The following is a 20,617-nucleotide window of genomic DNA, read 5'->3' on the forward strand; positions in this document are numbered from 1 at the left end:
CGTCAATAACACTAGGAATTTTTATGAGCTTTTTCCACAACGTGGCCGAGTTATTAGTTCTCCTTTGTGTTCAGAAAACAGGAAAATTGACCACAGAATACATGCAATTTACAGATACAATATACTGATGTCTCATATAACGTTAGTTCGCTTTGCTGCGTACGCACCATATTCGACTTATCAGAAAAAAAAAAAAAATCCGCAGAGGTGGAAAACTTACCACGTTGAAACAAATTTCATTAATTCATTATTTATTCGTTTCAGATTGGACCTGCCATAGTACACCTATATTTCCAAACCCCCTTTGGTCCCGGTGTTTTGGTCCAGTGCATCACTCCTGAAGGACCACAACAGCAACGACTCATTCATCAGATGTATGCTAGCTGGTGGTTTCCACAATTTGCTGCTAACGCTTTTCTGAGAGGTGAAGGAACGATGGTACGTCATTTTTCTTCTACTACGATATGCTGCATACGAGTAACTAATACAATATTAGAACATTGTAATTGAGAGATTTTTATTTCCTATGTAACAAATATTTTATCATCAGTATATCATGATTTAACATGTCAGTTTGTTTTCAAATTTGTTCTTCTAAGAAGCCACAAAATGTCAATCAGAAGCGAAATAATAGATTATATTAATGGTGCTCAAACTTTCTCAACATCAGGACCCATTTTAATTTGAAAAATTTTACACGAATTCTTCAAATTTTTATGTTGTAAATTCTTTTACTTTTAAAATATTTTATAAGAAAGTTCGAATATCATTTTTGGAAAACTCTGTGCTAACTCCTGTTAAGATCCAAAGACCACAGATAGGGAAATATTGGATTAGATTACATCAATGAAATTGAATCACTGGTCGATAAATTAATTTTTGCGCCTAAATTTAAATATGGGTTCTATCAGTACACACACACACACCTTATATATCTCACTGTTTTCAGAAATTGTCGGCACTTTCTTTTTCTCTTCCCCTCTGATTCTACGGGTGGCTTTGATAGTTTCAAAACAACTCGCAGAATCGGTCCGACTTGGTGCAGTGAGTGAATGTTCTCTTTGCAGACTTCAGTTCTTGAAAGTTGATTCTCGGCGTGGTTTCGGTTTAAATAAATTGGAAACATTTCGGTAACATGAGGAGAAAAGAAACTGCCATAGCAGCAACGGTCTTGAAATGGTTGGGAGGTATCATGATGAACTGTCGCGAAGTTCTCTTCATCTTTGAAAGGGGCATATTTACTGCTGGAAGTTATAGAAATGTTCTTGTTTATACTCCGGCAAGACCACCAGGTCAGTTGAGTTTACAATAAATTATCAATAGAAACATTAATCTTATTTAGCAGTGACGGGCTTGAACTCCCGTCCACTCAAACAGCACGTGCTACTGCACTCTCTCGCTCCTGACCGAGAGGTTACATCAGGCCTAAAAACTAACTTTCGCAGCCTACAGGATTCGAACCTATGGGGGGAAGACTCCAAATGAGATTCTTGATCGGCTTAGGTTCCGAATTAATTTTCATGGGTGGTAAAGTTCTTCCACATATGGCTCTGCTGGTCGACGAAATCGATTAATGTGAGGATATTCTTCGGATGAACTGGCTAGCCAGATTTGCTAGCTGGATGTGCGTTGCAGGTTATAATTTTGTGTCGTTTATGTTATATGTCCGGTCTCTTAGTAATCAGGAATCTGTGCTCACTGGGAGAGAAGCTGCCTGGTTTCCGTCCCTGACATGTAGAGCTGGGCTATTCACAGGAAAGGATTGCAGTGCCTAGATTGCATTCAGGTCCATCCAGTGGTATGAAAAGACCTGACCTGGGAGGAAATGGAAAGAGATAGTAGAAGTTATGAAAGAATTACAACGGATGTCGAAAAGAAAACTTCTGCTGAGATGTGTGAGTAGGGATAAAATAAGGGAAGTACGAGAGGTGTTCAAAAAGTTTTGAGAACAGAGCATAAAAGACATGGATACAAAATTCTGTTTTTCGTTTTTCAATGTATTCAACTCGGAGTTCAACACACTTAATGTATTGACTTGCAAACAGTTTAAGCCATCAAAAAAAAAAAAAAAAAAAAAAAAAAAAATCTTCAGGTTCCACAGCTGCTTTCGCTCCTTCATTATCTTTAAAAAGAGATCCACAAAGGTGAGACATGAGGTTTCTGAACAAATAATAATCACTTGGGGTAAGGTTTGAGTATTGTGCACGGATATGAAACCGAGAAGCAAAATCTGATGACCCAAATTCATAGTCATTTTTTTCCCGAATATGGCTATGGCATAAGGCTGACTTAATAATCCATTGTTATTGCGGTTTTAGGTGCAAGGTTTTATCAATCCTTTTGTGGCCCAGAAAATTGAGGCCAACACCCTTCCAGTTGTTGGTTGAGTTCGAAACTTCTTCAGGGTTGGAGATTCCTTGTACTTCCACTGCATGCTTTCTAATTTAGATTGAGGATCATTAAAATATAGCCCAGTTTTATCATCCCTCATCAAAGAAGATCAAAATTTATCCGGATTAGCAAGAATTAATGTAATTATCTTTTGATTATTCCACCCTCTTATGTTTGTCATGAATGAAAAGCTTTCTCTGAACCCATCTTGAACATTCCCAATGCTTCCATGGGAAATGTTAATTTCTTTTCAAGTTCAAACACTTTAATTCTTCTGTTTTTAATTTTTTTCTCGAACGATGGCAATTGTTTCAGACTTAATTGCGTTCGGATAATCAAATAAACCTGGATAATCTTTGATTGACTTCCGCCCTCTTTTAAACTCTGTTGACCATCTTGCAAACATTACTGTATAACTGGGTGATACTTCCCTAAACACTAGTAGGTTAAGTAGTAGCAAATGATAAAAAAAAAAACCAAGCTTACATACAGTATCAACCAAAATAAAACAAAAGCCAAACACTTCTCATTTCATCTGTCTGTCCCCTCTAACAGTTTATTTGATTCTTCTTTCGTGGATTTCTTTACTTTTTCTTTCCTCTTTGATGAAACATTTGATTACTTGAACGATGCTCGATTTCTGGATTTTCATTCTTCTTCCACTTACCAACAATAAATTAAATTTTAGAAACTGCATAAGACATTGATATAGATACAATACTTTGATGTTCTTTTATAAGACATTAAGCTATCAAAATAACCTATTCTACAAATTATTAGTAATAATACATTTTGTATACCCTGTTCTCAGAACCTTTTGACCATCCCTCCCAAGTTAGGGAATATAGTCGTCTAGTGAATCATAGGTAAATGAATCGAAACACATTAACTCAATCCCCGAACCTTCTGTGCACTAAGATCTATTCCACGTGTTAAGGCCTTGTAGAGCATCACGTTATGAACAGCATAAGAGCTCGTTATGGAAATTGTTTTGCTGTAGGGGTAATTATGCCTCCTATTAAAGTCCTGAATGATGCAGGACTGGCCCGATCTCATGATTATATTTCATGGAAATACAGGCATATTTCTTTTCAAACTAAATATAAGCGAGTCTTATAATAATACTCCTCGGCCCGAATTTTGATCTGATTGGATATTCCAACGACTCACCTATGAGATCCCCAGTAAGGGTCTAGACAATTGCATATATGTACTGTACTTTAAATAAGTAGCAATATTGCTACTTAGTGCATTGAATAATTTAGCCACCACGGTATGTGAAAAATGCTGCTTAGTGCATTGATCTCGTGTAGAGGCTAAATGTTACTTAGTTTGCTTATTGCTTTGTATAAAATGAGGATATGGCCCTGTTTGTATAATATTGTTTTTAGCTCTCGTAGCATGAGGGCCTTACGCTCTAAATTTTCATTAAATTATGTTTTATGAATTTTGCATATATCAATCACAATCACTGATTTTTTCTTTTCTTTCTTTCGTTTTTTGATCAGGTGGAACGTGATGTTGCCATATGGAACAACAAGCGCTACGAGAAAAGCCCGGTGTTAGTGAAGGAAGATAAACTAATTGCTCGCCACAGGCGATGGTATTCTCAGTTTTATTCAGAAAACAGTCCAACGCTATCTTCGATTAAAAAGCATTCGACTAGTTGGTGACATTCCGATGTTTTCCCATATCAACAGATCAGTTTCCATCCATGTTATTAAATACGTGAGAAATGTGAGAAATAGTGGAATGAATTATATTTCTAAAAACCTCATATATATATAAAAAAAAAAAAAAAAACACGTGAAGAATATACGTGCAAAATATGCTCAAAAACAGTCATTCAACGGTCAGAGTCAATTATCTCCCTGTTCTTCGACTAACGCTTGTCATTTTGAAAGCAACAGATTTGTTTGTGATAGCAGATCGGTGATAAAAAAAAATAATAAAATAAATGAATAAACTTCTCAATTCAATAAGTAGAGCCCAATTATAGATTCAGTTATTAAACAAATAAAAACTTACTATTTTGAGACTACCTGAGAGACCATCCTGCTTATCAATAATTATGGGCTGCTAACTGTTGGGTATGTTTATGATGTTTCTAAATTATATTTTGTACCAATGTACGGAATGTTACCCATTTGTTAATAAAATGCTGTTTGTTAATATGTAACCAGTGATCCTTTTTCTTTGGACTATATGAAAATTCCATAGAAAGAACTGTTGCAGTGAGAGCAGAGAGGTGTGGCTGCACCATTAGCGTAGATACATATGGGCTTAGAATTATCCTTTACATCAGATTTCTGCTGGACGCAAAAGTTAACCCATGGCCAGGATGACGTGAAGACTAAGGGCCCAGAAAGTATTTTTCTCACTGAGCTCTTTAACAATGTGATACATCTAGAATAAGGAAGGAATTCTTCTTATATCTCATCGCCAAAACATAACAAACCCAGGCGGCGGCAGTCTTTATTTTTCTTTTACTTCAATTTCTTTTAATTTCAATTCAAGTTTGTTCAAGTTCAAGTCATTATCAAAACAGCAATTGACATACAAAAATATATTTGTTTATTATTGCTATTTGTATTCAAAATATAAAGTTTAAAATTAAATTAATAACATTTTTAGTTAAAAATGGATGAAAAGAAAAAGGGAAAGAGTGGGGGCCCAAAAAAGAACAATGAAGAAAGCAAAAGAACAAGCAGTCAATAAATTACCTAAATTAGATAATTTCTTTACAAAACATAGTAATGGATTATGTCCAGAAGAAGAAGAAGAAAAGACCAGTATTGAATCGGAAAATGTGGAAAAGAATGCTGCTAGTGAAAATATAAATATATCTGCGGATTATTTAAATCAAACAAGGTCATCAAACGAAAAACAATTCAACAATCATAGATATGCCTTCGTCGGAAGTTAGTGTTGAACGCACGATACCGTTTATTCCCTCAAGCGATCTTGGAGAATACGTTGACATAAATATTTCCGATGAAACAAAAAGAAACATTATGTCAAAAAGAAACTTTAGGTCACTTCAGAGACATAAAGGACCATTTCCAAGGGATCCTGAACAACAAAATAGAAGTTTTAGTGACACGTAATACTATTCTACTTCAACTGGACAACTCCACAAACGAGGAACTGGACGTATGGTCCAGTTCCTCGTTTGTGGCTGTGCTACTCACGAATTTTAGATGCTGCATATTGCCAATCGTGCTGGCTGTTTTCAAATATTAAAAGTCAGTGGCGTTCCGGACTACGAGCTTGGAAGAATCTATCTTTTCGGATAAAAGCTCACACCTCGATATGATGTTGAGTGTTTCTCAACATCATATCGAGGCATGTGCTATTCCAGTGCTTCTCAAAGTGGGCGATATCGTCCCCTGGGGGGGCGTTTTGATTATCCATGGGGGCGTTAGGCATGAAAAGGGGTGACAGGGGGTGATAGCCATGAAAGAGGCGACAGGAGGCGGATGGAGCACCATCAATGATTGGCCGTTACAATGGTTTTATGGCTTATTTAAAAAATGCTGTGCCAAATATTATTACTGTTCATTGTGTCATTCACCCTCAGCATTTAGTTGCGAAAAAACTTGGTGATCAACTGCACAATTCTCTACAAACTGTTATTACTGCTATAAACAAAATTAAAGCACATTCTTTGAATGATCGTATATTTCGAAAGCTTTGTGATCAAAGCAGTGAAGATTTTGAACGATTGCTACTTCACTCTGAGGTTCGGTGGCTGTCAAAAGGCAACTGTCTCAACAGATTTTATGAACTCTTTGATACTGTTGTCGAGTGTTTTGAAGATAGGAACATCGACCTTAGTAATGACCTCAAGAACATGTAAACTGATATTGCTTATCTTGCAGATTTATTTACTAGATTCAACTCAATGAACTTACATTTACAAGGACAAGATGTAACTCTTATTAAGGCGAAAACTCAAATTTCAGCATTTATTTCAAAATTAAAGCTTTTTATGCGCAACGTAGGACGACGTGAATTGTATCAATTTCCAAATCTGTTGGAAATAGAGAAAAAAGAAAAAGTAGCTGATGAAGCTCTACTAACTTTTTGTAATCATCTAGAAATGTTGCACAGAGATATGCAGGAAAGGTTCGAAGATCTCCTTAATTTTAAAATTCCAGATTGGGTTATAAATCCTTTTTTAAATAATGACGATGGTGAACGTTTTGTAGAAGAAGAATTGATTGAGTTACAAAATTTTAACTGAAGTCAAAATTCATATCAGGAATTTTTGTTACAAAAGAAAATCCCTGACCATTATCCTGCATTGTGGAGAATTGTAAAAAAAAATATTTATTTCTTTTCCAACATCATATCTAGTCGAAACAGGTTTCAGTGCTGTATCTCAATTGCTGACAAAACAAAGAAATTGTCTGGATGTTGTTAAACGTGGCGATTTACGACTTCTACTTACAGATATTAAACTTAATATTGATAAGCTAATAAATCTCCACCAAGCTCATCCATCGCATTATATATTAAAATATAATTAACTATTTCCATTAATATCATGACTTATTTATGTAATTAACTTTAATTTTTATGACTTAATTTAAGTGACTATAACTGACTTGATTTATGTAATTGTAATTTTTTACGAAGAAGGAATAAAGTGCAGTAAATAGTTTTCTTTATAATTCACACACATACATGCAGTGCTGCATTTACGTTTTTGGAGGCAAACAGACAAATATTCATTTCAGTTATTTAGCTTCACTTTATATTGGTGGACTTTTTTTTAGGGGAGCGGTGATCCAAAAAAGTTTGAGAAGCACTGTGCTATACAGTACATGAAATGTTTCAGCACTACAGGTGATAGTAGGCCCAGACCAGCACATTAGGCTGACACGAGCGCCAACACTTTTTCGGACCCGATCTTCTGCAGAGGTGCTGCACAACCACAGATGAACAAGGTGGAGATCAGCAAATCCCTAGGAGCTACCAGCGATACCACACACACACACACACACACACACGTGTGAAATGTAGCAAAAGTTAGACTGCCCACAGGAGTAATGAAGCAAATCTAAACCGACTACTACAACAGGTCACAAAAAAAAAAAAACAACACGGACGGGACTTATAAAATAAAATAAAATAAATTTTCTGTTTATACTCCGGCACTTCATTACTTCATTAAATATGCCAGTAAAATGTATTTAAAAGATATTATTATTAATGATTTCTCAAATGTAAAAGCGCGAAAAGTAACATTTTAATTTTTTTCGTAAATTTATTAGTTATAGTTTTTTGTTTGTCAAATTGTATTTATTAAGTAGTATCATATTGTAATATTAATTTTCATGTTTTTGATGTTTGTAAAATTATAATTAAATCGTAAATAAAATACATTTATGTTATTAAAATGATTCAACATTTTTTTTATATTATACCTGATTAAAATTTATTAATTTTAATAAAAATAAGGCGCCAAAAATGAGTACTTGCCTAAGGGTCCAAAAAACTTTTAATTTTACCGTGTTTACTGACAGTAAATTGCGTGTGTTCTGTGGTCGATTTTGTTTGCTGGACGAAAAACTCGAGTTTCAGGGAGAAAAAACCAGGCTGTCCTCGTCTGAGACCGACTAACCCAGCCACTTTGTGAGAAAGGCCCATCAAAATTCCTCATGTCATCGATGGGATTCGAACTCAAGTCTTTTTCACCCGTGTTGGGAGGACGGTGATTTTACCAACTGCTGCCCATCAATAGACGGATGTTTGTTGTCGTCGCTGTCACATTGAATATCGATATGGTAGATTGCGCAATTATGTGGAAAACCACTGGAGATGTCCCCCTACCCAAACACTATGCCACTATGATCTAATTGCTTCGGAAAGTGCATTTGACAGCAGAAACAAATTAGGGTAATGACCATGGTGTTCTCCCTCTTTTTTAACTTTAGGGCAAATCAAGGATAGCAATGAAAGGTTACAGAAATCTAACGCCTTTTAAACTTTAAATGAAGGAAAAATAAATAAAATATAATAAAATTCCAAATCATAGGTGTGGGAAGTAACGGTAATGGATTATAAAGCTTTCCAAATAGTTTCGAAGACGATGTTCCCTCCCCTTGCTGCTCCGAGTAGAGAATATTTGTACAAATTATTGTGTTGTTACCATGTCGAGAAATTATCTTTCTATTATTGGCTAACTTTATTTTTAAAAAGTGCATGTCAGAAAATAAAGTTATAACTTCTGAAAAAAAAAAAATAAATAAAGATGATATTTTGATGTTTTAAACATGAATGACATGCAACGAATATGATGCAACTACATACAAATCACAACTTGTTTGACAACTGACAGACTAATAATGCTATACTTTAATCGGCAGGCGGCCACAACTCAAATGTACGTATGTGTTGAGCTCCAAAGTAACTAAAACTGTGAGGGGAATTATATTCTACCTGGTCATTGCATGCATTCTGTAGTCCAGGGGTTCCCAACTTTTTTTGACTCGCGAACCCCTTTCAGCATAATATTTTTAAAGCGAACCACTAAGCAAGCATTCTCTGAAATCGTATAATATTTCTGAATTTTTATTACAAAATATTTCCAGTATTACTTTTTATAAGCGACATAGCATAATAAAAATTTTTATTATTAAGTGTCATTTATACTATGTAAAGCAGTTATTAATCAGTCCAAACTAGATTTCGAACAGGATAAGAGTAGAAAACTTGCTTCTTGTCCAATGGTAGCCGAGCATTCTGGTCTCTTGCCAAAACTATTGGTTGCAATTTTTGTTACCCAAGATTCAGTTCTTTCTCCCACTGTTTTCCTCTTGTATGTTATTGACCTTCTTCCACTGACCGGAAATCCCATCCAACGTTTTGCTGACGATAGCACATTACATTCCACCTTCCAGTTTGAGAAACCTTGCCTTGCTCAAACAGCTTCAACTTCTTGAATATACCTACAATTTCCTTAAAGGCTGTTATCCAGTGGGGCAAAGAATTTCAATCCTTCTAACACTCAGTCCTGTCTTATATTACCACTAGCATTAGCATTAGTAGAGGCATACGATGCAAGAAAGCAAACTTATGCAGCATCAGCCAAAAAAACAAAACAAAACAAAAAACCCTCCACCTTCCACCTGTCCCTTTAACAAACCCATGCTGTGTCTTAACTATTACTGCAGTCTTGTCTAGATGATCCTGCAATGCGGAGATTCCATTATTTTCCCCGGAACACAAGTTAAACTAACAGATCTGTAGTTACTTGTGTCACCTTTTGAACCCCCCCTTTGTGAATTGATGATACATTTGCACACCTCCAGTCCATGGCGACTTCCTCTGAGTCCAAGGAAGCTCTCAGAATTATGTCTAACTTTTTGCTTACTTCCTTTGCTGCCTCCTTTAATATAACTGGATAGATCCCGTCCACCCCAGATGCCTTCCTTATGTTTAGCTTCAACAATTTCTCCTACACTTTGCTCTCAGTTATTACAAAATCACTTAGCTCCATATTAGCGTTTGATAAATTTCTGGCACTCCAGTCATTGAATGGCTCATCATGTGTGAATGTAGCTGCAAAATACTCATTCAGTTTATCAGCTACCTGAGTATGATCATCAATAGTCAACCCATCTATGTTAAGTTGTCCAATCTGATTCATCCCTTTCATTCTAGAATTTACGTAAGTACAGAACTGTTTGCTGTTTTTCTTTGCTTCCTTTGCCAAAGATTCTTGATCTGATTATCAGTAGTGATTCTTCATGCATTAAGAATCTGCAGATAAAGAAACCACTAGGTGGCAGTGATCACAGTGTGCTGAAGTGGTGATTTACTCAAAGAGGTAACTATCATGAAGGGTAAAGGGAAGGGTTTTTGCTTTCGTAAAGGTGACTACGGTGGTCTGAGGCAGTATTTAAATTCTATACGATGGGACCAACTGAAGATTTTACCAACAGCAAATTCAAAATGGGAAGCATTCAAAGAATTAATCTTGGAAACTACTAGGCTTTTCATATCAACAAAGAAATATTGTTCAAGATTCAGGCCTAAATGGATGTCATATGAACTAATTAGACATGTGACAGAGAAGAAAAATGCAAGGGATACATATAAAATAACAGGTGACACAGAAGCCTATGGTAGATATAAACTGGTCTGAAGCCAAATCACAAAGGAGGTTAGGCAGGCGAAGGTAAATTACTAGAAATATTTTGGCAAACGATGCGAAGAAAAACAGGAAAGAGTTATTTACTTATGTAAACTCTAGAAGGAAGGGGATGAATCAGATTGGTCCACTTGATATCGATGGTTCAAGTGTTGATGATCCTGCTCAGGTAGCTAACAAACTAAATGAATATTTTGCATATACATTCACACATGAGGAGTTATTCATGGAGGGGAATACCAGAGGTGTATTAAACTCTGGCATTATGCTAGATAATCTTGTAATAACTGAGAGTAAAGTGGAGGAGAAATTGTTCAAGGGAAACATAAGAAAGGCACCTGGGGGTGGATGGAATCTATCCAGTTATATTAAAGGAGACGGCAAAAGACGGCATAATTATGGCTAAGCAAACCTGTTGCCATAATTATGAGAGTTTCCTTGGACTCAGGGGTTTACCCATGGACTGAAGATGTGCAAATGTGACCCCAATCCACAAAGGAGAAACAAAGGGAGACACTGGTAATTACAGACCTTAGCTTAACTTCTGTTCCAGGGAAATTAATGGAGGCACTGGGTAAAGACATTGCCGGATAATCTAGACCAGACTTCAATTATAGCTCGGACACAGCATGGGTTTGTTAAGGGGAAGTCTTGTCTGACAAATTTGATTGGATACTATGATATAGTCACAAAGAAACTGGATGCAAAGAATAATTTTGTTATCATAATTTTGGATCATAGAAAGGCCTTTGATACTGTTGCACATGGAAGACTGCTGCAGAAATTGGAGCGGTGTGGCATTGGAGGCAAATTGCTGCTATGGATAAAGGGATGGTTGAGTTGGAGAAGACAGAGAGTGGTAATCAAATGGACACTGCTCTTCGTGGACCAATGTTATTAGTGGAGTCCCTCAGGGTTCAGTGTAGGGTCCATTGTTGTTTTCTGTATTTATAAATGACATTGACGATGGTATATCAGGCTGAATGTCCAAGTTGGCAGACGATACGAAGGTTGGCAGGGTTGTTAATGACACTAATGACAGTACGCTGCTGCAACAGGATCTAGAAAAGTTGAGCAGGTGAGCTGAGAGGTGGCAAATGAAGTTTAACATTGGCAAATACAAAGTACTACATATGGGAAGCAGTGACTCCAGCGTAACGTATCAACTTTGTGGTACTACACTGACAGTGGTAGAGAATGAAAAGGAACTGGGGGTAATTGTGCAGGCAGATATCAAGTTTTCTCAGCAGTGCAGACGAGCTGCAAGAGTAGCTCATGGTGTCTTGTCAATGATATACAGGAATTTTTTTTGCAGGGACAAGGAGGTGATTATCTCCTTGTATAAGGTTACGGTCAGGCCACACTGTATTCTGGTCTGGAGGCCTCATTTTAAGAAGGATGGAGAGCTGTTGGAACAAAGGGTTGCTCTTACGAAGAAAGGATTAAATTTTGCAACTTACAGTGTCTGGAGACTAGGCATCTGCGAGGTGATCTGATTGAGGTGTATAAAGTCTTTTAGGTGTATAATAATTCCTCACCTCATCGAGTACCGTCGATGAGGTGAGGAATTTTTATGGGCCTTTTTGACGACATGGCTGTGTTAGTCGGTCTCAGGCGAGGTCAGCACGGTTTTTTCGCCCGCAAACTCGCGTATTCGTCCAGCAAACAGAAAATTGACCTCAGAACACACACACACACACACGCACACACGCACACACACACACACACACACACACACACACACACACACACACACACACACACACACACACACACACACACACACACACACACACACACACACACACACACACACACACACACACACACACACACACACACACAAAATATTCATGAATTAATGCGGCCTTAGTCGCTGTTTCTACTAAAATCCTACAACAACAACAACAACCACAGCTAAGTGTAGCATATTCATAACATGAAATAGAGGAGGGCACGGAAAAGTAATAAAGTCGTCACAACTGCAAAAGTGACATACTCGTCAGCTAGAAATTAATCCATAAATTATTGAATATGACTGTAACAGTTTAACACAGTATGGTGCATCTAGTTCTAGAACAATGTTTTCCACAGCAGAGTGTATCATATCTAGTATGATATGATACACTCTTTCAGATCTGCGAGGTAAGTAAATATATCCTTGTGGGGAAAAAACAGTGAGTGACTTTTCAGATTAGGCATCCTCGAACCGGCTGCAGAAGGAACGTCTTCCTGATTCTGCTCGATGTGAAGGTATTGGCTCTGATGTAATGACGTAATGGCTCTAATGTGAATCAGGCTGATCTACGGATCAGCTCTGATGTGATTCAGGCTGATCTACAGATCAGCCTGAATCACATCAGAGCCATTGTATGAATGCGATCGCAATGTGAATGCAATCGAATGTAATCAGTGTGTGAATGCAATCGCAATTGCATTCACACACTGATTACAGTACAAATTTGTATTTCTTCTCTTTAAGTAAATATACTGCACTTGTTAATTTATTTTTCATCGTTGTTACTCATTTCACTCTTTCATATTAGTCCAGCAACTTGTTATTATTATTATTATTAGCAGTATAGTGCAAGGAAGCCTGAGGCTTATGCTGCACCAGGAAAAAAAAGTTCCCGAGTTACCCTGAGAGAGAGTGAGTGAGTCAAAAGTAGAAAGGAATCACCAAGAAAGAGAGGAATGATGATATCCAGCGCAGGACCGTGGGTGTGCCAAGCCCATACTCATCAAATGGATTTTTTTTTTTTTTTGTAGTTGTTGGCGCATAGGCTTCTGTGGCCATAATGCACCTCCCAAGGTTTTTGTAGTACTTTGATCCAAGCCCGAGGCGGGATTGTAACTCGCGACCTTTGGATTGCCAGACAGGTATTTTACCCATCCGGCTAGCCCTGTCGGCTCATCAGATGTGAGCCCCCGGGGTTATTATTTTTGTTAAATGTTTACTATGGAATTAACTACCATTTCGCCTAGTACAGAGAATTAAATACATTCAGTTCTGCTATAACGCGCATTTTTTTCCTTTGCGGAATTTATCTGTAAATAATAACTTTTTCATTGTCATTTTAATCATAAGTCTGAATTATTCTCTTTTTTTATTTTAGCATTAGCAAGGGCTAATGCTAAAGTAAAAAAGGGCTTTCTTGCATCAAGCAATAGCATGATGCAAGAAAACAAGCTTATATAGTATCAGCCCAGAAAAAAAAAAAAAAAAAACACATATACACACACACACAAACCCTTCTCATTTTACCCATCCACTCGCTCCAAACGTTTGTCTAGTTCTGCCCTTGAATCTGTTTAAGCCAGTGCTTCTCAAAGTGGGCAATATCGCCCCCTGGGGGGCGTTAGGCATGAAAGAGGGCGACAGGGGGCGGATGGAGCACCATCAATGATTGGCCGTTACAAGGCTTTTACGGCTTATTTAAAAAATGCTGTGCCCAATATTATTACTGTTCATTGTGTCGTTCACCCTCAGCATTTAGTTGCGAAAAAACTTGGTGATCAACTGCACAATTCTCTACAAACTGTTATTACTGCTATAAACAAAATGGTGAGGACTTTTTTTTTAGGCGGGGGGTGATCGAAAAAACTTTGAGATGCACTGGTTTAAGCTATCAACTTCTACAACGACAGATGGAAGTTTGTTTCAGCAATCAACCACCCGCTGGCTAAAGGCAAACTTCCGCACATCTATCCTACAACTGTCTTTCCTCGATTTCAATTTATGCCCTCTCAGGCGATTATTCTGAGCAAGCAAGAATCCCATCAGCACTGAGCATGCTCAAGGCTTTATACACCTCAATCAGATCTATTCGCAGGTGCCTAGTCTCCAGACACTGTAATTTGCAAAATTTAAGCCTTTCTTCGTAAGAGCAACCTTTTGTTTCATTCACTAATCTTGTTGCTCTTCTCTGTACTCGTTCCAACAGCTCTACATCCTTTTTAAAATGAGGCCTCCAGACCTGTATACAGTACTCAAGGTCTGGCCTGACCATTGCCTTATACAAGGGGATAATCACCTCCTTATCCCTTCTAGAAAAATTCCTGTATATCATTGAAAAGATACTATGAGCTACTCTTGCAGACCGTCTGCACTGCTCAGAAAACTTCGTATCCGCCTGCATAATTACCTCCACGTCCTTTTCACCCTCTACCACTGTCAGTGTAGTACCACACAGTTGATACGTTACATTACTATAAATATCATGAAATTCTTGTATCAGATTTATCAGTGTAAATTATTAAAAATTTAATAGTATGTATCAGTGTAATAATATGTTTTCTTTATGCTCTTCAAAATGGAATAGTCTTCTAGTTATGTAAATGGAATTTCAGATGTCATAAGTAACGAATATCATCATGCAGTTGCCGGTTAATTTTTTTCTGTAAAATTTTTATCCTTTACATAATATATTTAGCAACGTGAATTTGCTCCAGTCCGACTGATATATTAGGTAACAATGCGAGTAGAGCGCGATTTTCGCGTTGTCTGCGAGTAACTCCAGGTGAGCGCAAAACCCGGCACCAAGCTGAACATCGCGACCTGCGCAGCAAAACATACAAGTTTACGAAGATTAAAAAATGTCAACCGTCAAATGTGTGAGAGCTATATTTCATATTTACTGTATTTGTAGTGGTCATTCGCTATATTCAGACGATAACATGTGATATTGGAGGACGACTCACATTTCAGGAGCTCACATTTTTCTATTCGAACAGAAATTTCGTTAGGCGTGATAACGTGAGCAGCAGAGCACATTTCTGGAGCTCACTACTATACAAAAAAAAAAAAAAAAAAAAAAGTCGCAGTTCCCCATTTATTGGGCTTTTCTGGTAGTTTAATCTAATTATAAACGGATAGTAAACTCGATCTAATTGTATTTGCGATAATACTAATAGCTGGAGTTGTGTGGGATTTTACGTTATTATGGTGAAATATGTATTCCCTTTCATGAAATCTTGAATCATATAAAAAGCATAAATACATTTTCAGAATCTTCTCTTCATTCCTATTTTTTTAAGCTTTGTAAACTTGTTACGCCTTATCTGATTGATGCAATTTGTGCGCGCCGTGTTCGTCGTTATTGATTGTTTATATTTTTTACTGTTTTAAATAAAAAAAAAACGTGTCAGTGAACACAAATATCAATTAGTATGCACATATTACAGTATTAATTAAGCTACGTACATAACAGTGTATAGTCTTCGACCAATACAACGTATCTTGTAAAGATAAAGTGGTATATTTACTGTAATATTTATCGATTTATTAGAAATTTAAGATGTTTAAACCTGAGTTAGCAGTTTTATTGGGTCTCTAACTTTTTTTTTCGTGTTTTACTTTCCAGACTGAATTTTTCTTTAGTGCTCTGCCCCTGTCCCTATTTTTCCCATAAGCCCTGTTGTTTTTAATGCGAAATACCATAACGCGAAGATTTTTAGGAACACATGTACTACGTTATGGCAGGACTGACTGTAAATAGTATTCTCCCGGTAACATTCCCTTCAGGTAATCAATCCAAAATATCACAAGGCGGAGCGAGGGGACATATTGTCGGACTGGAGCAACTGATTAATTAGTCTTCAGTAAATCAGTTGTTGTATTAGAATTTCCGAAGCATCGGCGACTAACGCCATCTTGCTCCGTGTATTTTGTCCGTAAATTGCGTGAAAAATTCGGAAAATTCAAGTTTCGGGGGACCATGATACACGTCCCCGAGACCGACTAACTCAGCCATGTTGTGAAAAGAGCTAGTAAAAATTCCTCACGTCATCGACGGGACTTGAACTGTGGGAAGGACAGTGATTCTACCAACTGTGCTATACACGAGGGCCAGTTGCACTCGGTTTAAACTAACAGTGCTACAGACAACAAAATGGCCAGTAGACGACATCTGGATGACTTTAACGGAGTCGAAAATTGGGAAGCTCGAGGAAGGTCGAAGTGAGAGGAGTGTGACTGCAGAGTTCGGTATCGCCCATAGCATCATCTCACGTGCTTGTTTGGCGTTCAGAACGCAGGTACAGCTATTTGAAGGACCAGTGGTGGTCGTCCACGAAAAACAACGCCCAATGATGACCGCTTTATGCTCCTATAGGACGCACAGGAGCATAGGACGCAGTATATCGCGGTTTACTCTAACCAGGCGATTCCACAAAGGTGGACTGTTTGCCCGACGGCCAGTACACTGTGTCCCTTTAACACCTGCCCATCGGAGACACCATTTACAGTGGTTCATCAAACACAAGGACTAGATACCAGAGGAAATGGGGTAAGTACTCTTTACTGATGAGAGCAGATTCAGTCTCAGCAGCGATTCTGGACGTCAGCTAATCTGGCGAGAGGTTGGCACACGGTATCACTCCGCAAAAATCACTGAAAGGGGTCGATATGGCGTCGACGTGTTCTCGTCTGGTGTGGCGTTATCTTGGATGGATGTACACAACTCCAGATACTGGAAGGTGGTACTGTAACCGGTGCCCGTTAACTGTACTAAGGTAATCCTTCCCTGAGTGCGTCTGTTCTGAGGTGCCATTGGCCCCGAGTTCGTGTTTATGGATGATAACGCCACACCCAATCGCACTGCAGCTGGTGATATGCTTTTTGAAAGTGAGGACATTGTTCGTATGGATTGACCTGCCCGTTTCCATCGATCTAAATCCCATTAAACACATATGGGACGCTCTGGGAAACCCCTACCGGCACATCCACACCCACCAGAAAATGTTCACCAGCTGAAGATGGCGCTGACAGAGAAATGGACGATGTTACTGCAAGAATTTATCAATAACATTGTTCTAAGTATAGATAGGCAGTGAAAACCTGCATCGACATTAGAGGTGGCCATATCTTTTACTAAGGACCACCTCTTCCCTTTGTTCCATATTTGGAAGTGATGCATTTGTATCATGGCAGCCAGTGCTATGTTGTCATTTTTGAATAAAGTCCCTCTGTACCGTTTTGTTTCCGTTGTTGTGTCGGTGTTGTTTCCTTAATTATTTCTGTACCTCATGAGGTTTCTTTGGTATGCTTTTCCCATTTCCATGCCACTCCTATGAGAAGCTACAGATGAAAACCTGACTGGTCTTTAAGTTTTACACACCAGTGCGTATATTGTTTCAACGTCGAAATTCTTGATCTACTGGCATTCCTCTTGTTGCTGTGTCAAGCGCCAAAACAACTGAGGAATCAGTACAAATGTGGTACCTGAGACCTGTAGAACGCATCCGTAATTGTGTAGAGCTACAGTCGGTTGGTTAGCTGGATGAAAATTTTAATTTCTATGAAGTAACAGCATGAAACCCTCGCCCGCGAAAAAAGCCAATCGAAGTTGACTGTTTTTTTTTTTTTTTATTTCTAAAAAGTCAATAAAGTTTCCTCCTGACTAGAGAGATTCAATCTCAAGCCTTTTTCCACATGGTGGAAAGATAGCGATTAAAACTACTGTTTAAATCGAAACAGTCTCTTCTCATAGTTAAGTTTCATTGTGCACTGAGTTGGCTTTAACCTCTTGGGGCCATTTACCAGTAATACAGGCCGTGTGCGTGTTGGTGTGGATTCCAAAAGGTGTGACAGGGTGTCCTGTGCAAGTTATTATTATTATTATTATTATTATTATTATTAGCCATATGATGCAAGGAAGACTGAGGCTTATGCTGCACCAGCCAAAAATAAAATTTTTTTGAATTACCCAGAGAGAGAGAGAGAGAGAGAGAGAGAGAGAGAGAGAGAGAAGTAGAAGGGAATCACCAAGAAAAAGAAAAATGATGATATCCAGCTCAGGACCCTGGGTGTGCCAAGCCCATACTCACCAGACGTGATCCCCTGGGGTTTGTTGCACGATCTGTCCAGTAATGACCGCATATTGTCAGGTGGATCGCTGTGCCATCAAATGCCCTTTTCCAGTTGGTCTAAAACACACTCAATTGGATTGAGGTCGAATAAGCTGAACAGTCATGGGAGGACAGAACATTCATTGTCATGTTCCTGAAACCAGTTAACAGCCTGCTGAATCATGTGGCACGAGTTCTCTTTTTGGTGGACAGACGCCGGAGTTCTCTGGATACACTGTTTTACATTTGTTACTTTTGTATTTGTTTATTACTGTTTACATTTGTTTGTTACTGTTTATCATAAAGGGATTTTTTTTAAATTTATTAATGCCACTCTAGGGTCGCCCGGAATATTAATTCAACTACCCGTGTGTGTGTGTGTGTGTGTGTGTGTGTGTGTGTGTGTGTGTGTGTGTGTGTGTGTGTGTGTGTGTGTGTGTGTGTGTGTGTGTGTGTGTGTGTGTGTGTGTGTGTGTGTGTGTGTGTGTGTGTTCTCTAGTCGATTTGGCTGTTGTACAAAAAATCCGAGTTTTCCTCAGGCATAGATAAGACCTTGCTTATCTATGCCTGAGGCCGACTGACTTAGCCATGGAGTGAAAAAAGCCCGTTAAAGTTCCTAGGAAATGATGCCATTGTGCTACGGGCGCAGACTTACCATTAACAGATGTACACATTTTATCGGTAACGATAGAAAGATAGCTGTTCCATCGAGCAGTTGATTAACGGTGATCAGAGAACCCAGGGCATGCCGCGAAAACGGTCCGCAGATCATAACCCATCGCATCCATCATGCTGAACGCCAACAGTGCATGCAGGTGCCATGGTCAAGTATTGCTTTCTCCACATATGGGTACTCCCATCGCCTAATAAATTTGGAAATGGAAGGATTCATAAGACCAGGCAACAGATTTTCATATGTCAGTAGTCCAGTGTTGGTACTAAACGTGCACATGCAAAGTGCAGTTTCTTGGGCCTCGAAGTGAGCAAGGGCACTCGTGATGACCGCTGGCTGTCATAGCCTATACAATCTAATGTCCGGCACACAGTTGACATGTATATCAGCTGTTTCCGACTTGAAGCCTTCACAGCGTCACAGACCAGCTCATTCCTATAGTGCTACTAATGCAAAGTCAACTGTGTACTGAAATGTGAGGCAAAGTGAATTTTTTTTTTAAAAATGAGCAATTTGCTCATTTTTTTCACGTTAATACAGTAGACCACAGAAGTTTTTTTTTTCAAGCTAATCTAGTGTGATCCGTCCACTCCTTTCTTGGAGAATCCTCTACTTTTTCCTCCCTCGTGGGTAGCACTGTTGGTAGAATCGCCGTCCTCGCTGCACTGGGTGGAAAAGACCTGATTTCGAGTCCCGTCGATTACGCGAGGAACTTTAACGGGTATTATTCACAACGTGGTTGAGTTTGTCAGTCGCAGGTAAGGGTGGTATGGTTTTCTCCCGGAAACTCGGGGTTTTTGTCCAGAAAACATAAAATTGACCATTGAACACACACACACAATTTACAAACAGTATATACGGAAGCCGTAGTTGCTGATGCTCTTAAAACCCCCTTCAATAATAACAACAATTGCTATTGCATCAACTACTTCCTTAGTCCGTAAAAGTATTTGCTGAACCGGCTAAGTCAGGCTAAAATCTTATCGAGAAATTTAGCCAGTCAGCTCGCTCAAAATACTTGTGAACCAGGCACATTCACCCTTTTCATTGAAAATACACAGCAAGATCTTTGTAGATGTGTTACTTTTCATCATCTTAAATGGAATGTTAAAATTAGAGGGTACTGCCTCTTTGCATGTTTTTAGTTGTAATGATTATTGAGGGTTCATATTTAATCGAGAAATGTTGCTGTTGAGTTTTAGGCTCTTCATCGCTTAGGCCATATTGCGCCGTATATACAGTACTATTAAGTCTGTTAATTGCGTGTGCTCTCTGGAGGGAAATCTCAATATTCCAGAAGAAAAACCATATAACTCTCGCCTGAGGCTGATAAACTCAACCACGTGCACAACAGCATACAAAAAATTTCTCGCGTCATTAATGGAATTCGAATCCGAGCCTTTTCCACCGATATGGAGAATACAATGCTTTCGGTGCAGGCATTGAAGAAATAAATATCATTTGATTGCTTACTTATTTCATTTTATTTTTCAATAATTGAGAATTTGTGGGAGGACGCTGTGAGCATGTTTATATTGTATTTT

General features: G+C 38.3%; 1 protein-coding gene across 2 annotated transcripts in view; it reads left to right on the forward strand.

The window, feature by feature from the left end:
* The window catches only part of nvd (cholesterol 7-desaturase nvd), a 159,600-nt gene extending 155,482 nt beyond the window's left edge, over positions 1–4,118 (forward strand). For both annotated transcript variants that reach the window (XM_090371987.1, XM_090371988.1), the window contains 2 exons: positions 265–438; positions 3,900–4,118. In XM_090371987.1, coding sequence (XP_090228113.1) covers positions 265–438; positions 3,900–4,064 — 339 coding nt within the window. In that variant the 3' untranslated portion in view covers positions 4,065–4,118. The remainder of the gene's footprint in view (positions 1–264; positions 439–3,899) is intronic.
* Positions 4,119–20,617: the final 16,499 nt, after the last annotated feature.

Source organism: Mastigoproctus giganteus, chromosome 4 (genome assembly GCF_048544385.1).
Source record: "Mastigoproctus giganteus isolate SK-2022 chromosome 4, ASM4854438v1, whole genome shotgun sequence".
NCBI classification, from domain to species: Eukaryota; Metazoa; Arthropoda; class Arachnida; order Uropygi; family Thelyphonidae; genus Mastigoproctus; species Mastigoproctus giganteus.